Genomic DNA, 3,293 nt, shown 5'->3' with positions numbered 1-3,293 from the left:
GCCCCTCTTCTAATGTCTTTCTTTTCTTCACAATTTGATATTAGAGCTTATCCTTTAATGGAATTGAATATCTAACTATGCTAAAGGAAAAATCTTAAGATGGGAAGTACTGAAGGTTAGTGCTTGTCTAAAGAAGTTTATCTAATAAAGCCACGAGTGTTTAATGAAGAATACTACCCATATTGGAAGGACAAAATATAGATGCTAATCAAGTTTATCCAATATTAACTCTGAAAGATCATCACAAACAATGACATTCTTGTGACCAAACTAGATAATGAGTACATGCAAGAAGACGACAATATCTTGCAACTCAACACAATACATCCTTGCTTGTTTTTTGTCTCAAATGGAATAGAACAATTTCTAGAGTTGTAAGACTACTAAAGAAATATGAAAAGATATCAAGATAACTAATGTGGGGACTGAAGATGTAAGACTTAGACGAGTTGTCACTTTCCAGATACACTATAAGTTGTTTTCCATAAAAAAGATCAAAATCATTTTAAAATTATTTAAAATAATATATAATATTATTATAATATAATAATTAAATTAAAAATTACATTTCATATAAAATTATTGAAAGATCAAATTCTTTACATTTTTTTTAATAAATATACCAATCTAATCAGACTTATTTGAGCTTTAACATATGGTCTAATTCTACTTTCTAAATTCCTTTTATTACTAGTATTTTAACTTGTATAAAATGTATAAATTAAATATTTATTTTAATAAATCATATACATAAATAAATACTGGATTTAAATATATAAATTATTAAAATTTGTATAAATAAATTTTTAAACATATAAATTATATTTTAAATTTATAATAAATAATTTATATTGTGAAATAAAATTATTGATAATTTATTTTTAATTATTAAATTTTAATTTGTCGATAAATATAATAAATAAAATTAAATTATATAAGAATTTTTAAAAAATTCTATTCGAATTATTTTCAAGGTCCATCTATACAATATATTTTTTTTATATAAAATTATATTAATTTTAAAAAAGTGTCACATAAAAATTTGCCGGTTAAACCCTAAAAATGTCGCAAAAAATGCTGTGTTCTTCGAAGTTAGCTTGATCAGTTGCGTTGTGCCCTCGGCAATTACTTTGCAAAGAAGAGGAAGTGGTTGCAGCGTTGAAACGCGTATCTGGATTTCACGTGCTTTGCGTATGCTGTGAAACATTACATTACTTGAGACACCGAAGCATTCAAATCTGTAAGTGAATAAATGGTGCCTAGTTTTCTCATTTCAAGATTAATTTCATCATCATTCACATGCTACAAGAGCACCCATTTTCTATTGGGTTCTCTGCTGCAGCACAAACACAATGCTTCACTTTTGCTCTTCAATTCATTCACTTCAAGCACCTCTTCTGGTTCTGATTCAGATGGAAACCACCCCAAAGGTGACACCTTTAGCGTGTCTTACCTCATCAACTCATGTGGGGTGTCCCCAACAGTGGCTAAGGAACTCTCCAAAAGGGTCAATTTGAAAACCCCAGATGGCCCAAATGCTGTTATTGATCTTCTCAACAACTATGGGTTCTCAAAAACCCAGCTTGCAAAATTTGTAATGAAACACCCTTTTGTGCTTGTTGCAAATGCAGAGAAAACCCTTTTGCCTAAACTCGAGTTCTTGCGTTCTATTGGTGTCTCCAACAGCGACATCCCCAAGATCCTCATTGCTAACCATTCTATCTTGAAGAGGAACTTGAAAAAATGTCTCATCCCTCGTTATGAGATCTTAAAGAGATTAGTTCGTGATGACCAGGAAGTTGTTAGAGCTTTGAAAAATTGCCCACTTGGTTTTGTGTATGGTGGCGTAATGAATGACTTGGTTCCAAACATTGAAGTTTTGAGGCAATCTGGTGTGCCTCAGGCTTCTATCTCTCTCTTGATGATCAATGCTCTGTCTGCAGCACATGTGGAGCATTCTAGATTTGTGGAAGTCGTCAAGAAAGTTAAGGAAATTGGGTTTTGTCCTTCGAGAACAAATTTTGTCATGGCTATTAATGTTCTTGTAAATATGAGGAAAGAAGTGTGGGACTCAAGGTTTGAGGCTTATGAAAAGTGGGGCTGGAACCGTGAAATGGCTCTTCGAGCATTCACAAAGTTTCCGGGTTTTATGAAGTTGACTGAGAAGACTTTTACTAGAAAAATGAGTTTCCTAGTGAATGATATGGGTTGGCCATCAGAAGCTATTGCTGAATACCCTGTAGTTGTAGCTTACAACTTGGAGAAGAGGATTATCCCTAGATTCTCGGTAATCAAAATCTTGATATCAAAAGGTCTGCTTGAGAATGATGTGCACTTTAGTGGCATTATTTGCATAACTGAGGAAAACTTTTTGGAGAAATTTGTCATCAATTTTCAGAATGTTCTGCCCCTCTTACCAGATGTCTACAGAGGTGTGATCAATCCATCAAATGTGATGTAGTCTTTGAATTTTTTATGGCTATGTTTAACTTCCAAATTTTTTATTTCAATACTAAATTGATGAAGCCTGAGCTTTGCCTGCTTTCACATTTTGTGCCAACATTTTGAGTTCTATTTTCTTAGGTAGATGGACTTTTTGTGAAATTTATAGGATGCTGATTACATGAACAAGTTTATAAATCCATTTATTGGTGATTACCAATTTTGGTAGCTCATTTTATTTATGGCTGTTGAAGCTACAAAACACATTAAAGGAAGAATGTCTGTTTTGTAGGCCAGGCATACTTTTCATCTTTATTGTTGTATTTTTTTAAAATTTGTTAATCTATTATGGGAAACATTTCTTCCATCTCTATGGCTTTTTATTTTTTTAAGTGACCATACTAAAGATTTAACCATCCATTATAAACAAAGGTGACATGTTATAGGCATGTGCATGTCTATACTTCATACTACCATAAACTATGTAGAACGTCAGGGAGGAGGGCCCTGCTGTCTATTAGAGCATGCAGATGGGATCAATTAACTAAGATTGAATCAAGTTACATTTAGTTGTGCTACTATGGCCAGTCTTTAATAAATAATTTCTGTAAAGATATCATATAATTTTATAATCATCCTCCACTTGTCACTATTGTGCATACTGTTATGTGGTGTGGTCGATACATTTAGCTTTGAACTTTTTGTCAACTACTGGTACTCTTTATGCTTTATACATTATCTTATGAGAGTAACCAGAAAGAAGAGAAGGTTACCTTCACAAATGTTCGTGATCAAAATCTATTTAAATCTTTAATGTTTCTTGAATGAAGATATCTAAGCACAATGTGCTG

At 32.2% G+C, this 3,293-nt stretch overlaps 1 protein-coding gene across 1 annotated transcript; it reads left to right on the top strand.

Annotated features, from left to right (window-relative positions):
• Positions 1-1,052: 1,052 nt before the first annotated feature.
• LOC109815380 (uncharacterized) lies at positions 1,053-2,673 on the top strand. The gene has a single exon (XM_020380091.3). The coding sequence runs from the start codon at positions 1,253-1,255 to the stop codon at positions 2,459-2,461; it is 1,209 nt and encodes a 402-aa protein (XP_020235680.1). The 5' UTR covers positions 1,053-1,252; the 3' UTR covers positions 2,462-2,673.
• Positions 2,674-3,293: the final 620 nt, after the last annotated feature.

Source organism: Cajanus cajan, chromosome 2 (assembly GCF_000230855.2).
Source record: "Cajanus cajan strain Asha chromosome 2, NIPB_CcT2T_4, whole genome shotgun sequence".
Taxonomy (NCBI): domain Eukaryota; kingdom Viridiplantae; phylum Streptophyta; class Magnoliopsida; order Fabales; family Fabaceae; genus Cajanus; species Cajanus cajan.
This window is presented reverse-complemented; position numbering and strand designations above follow the sequence as displayed.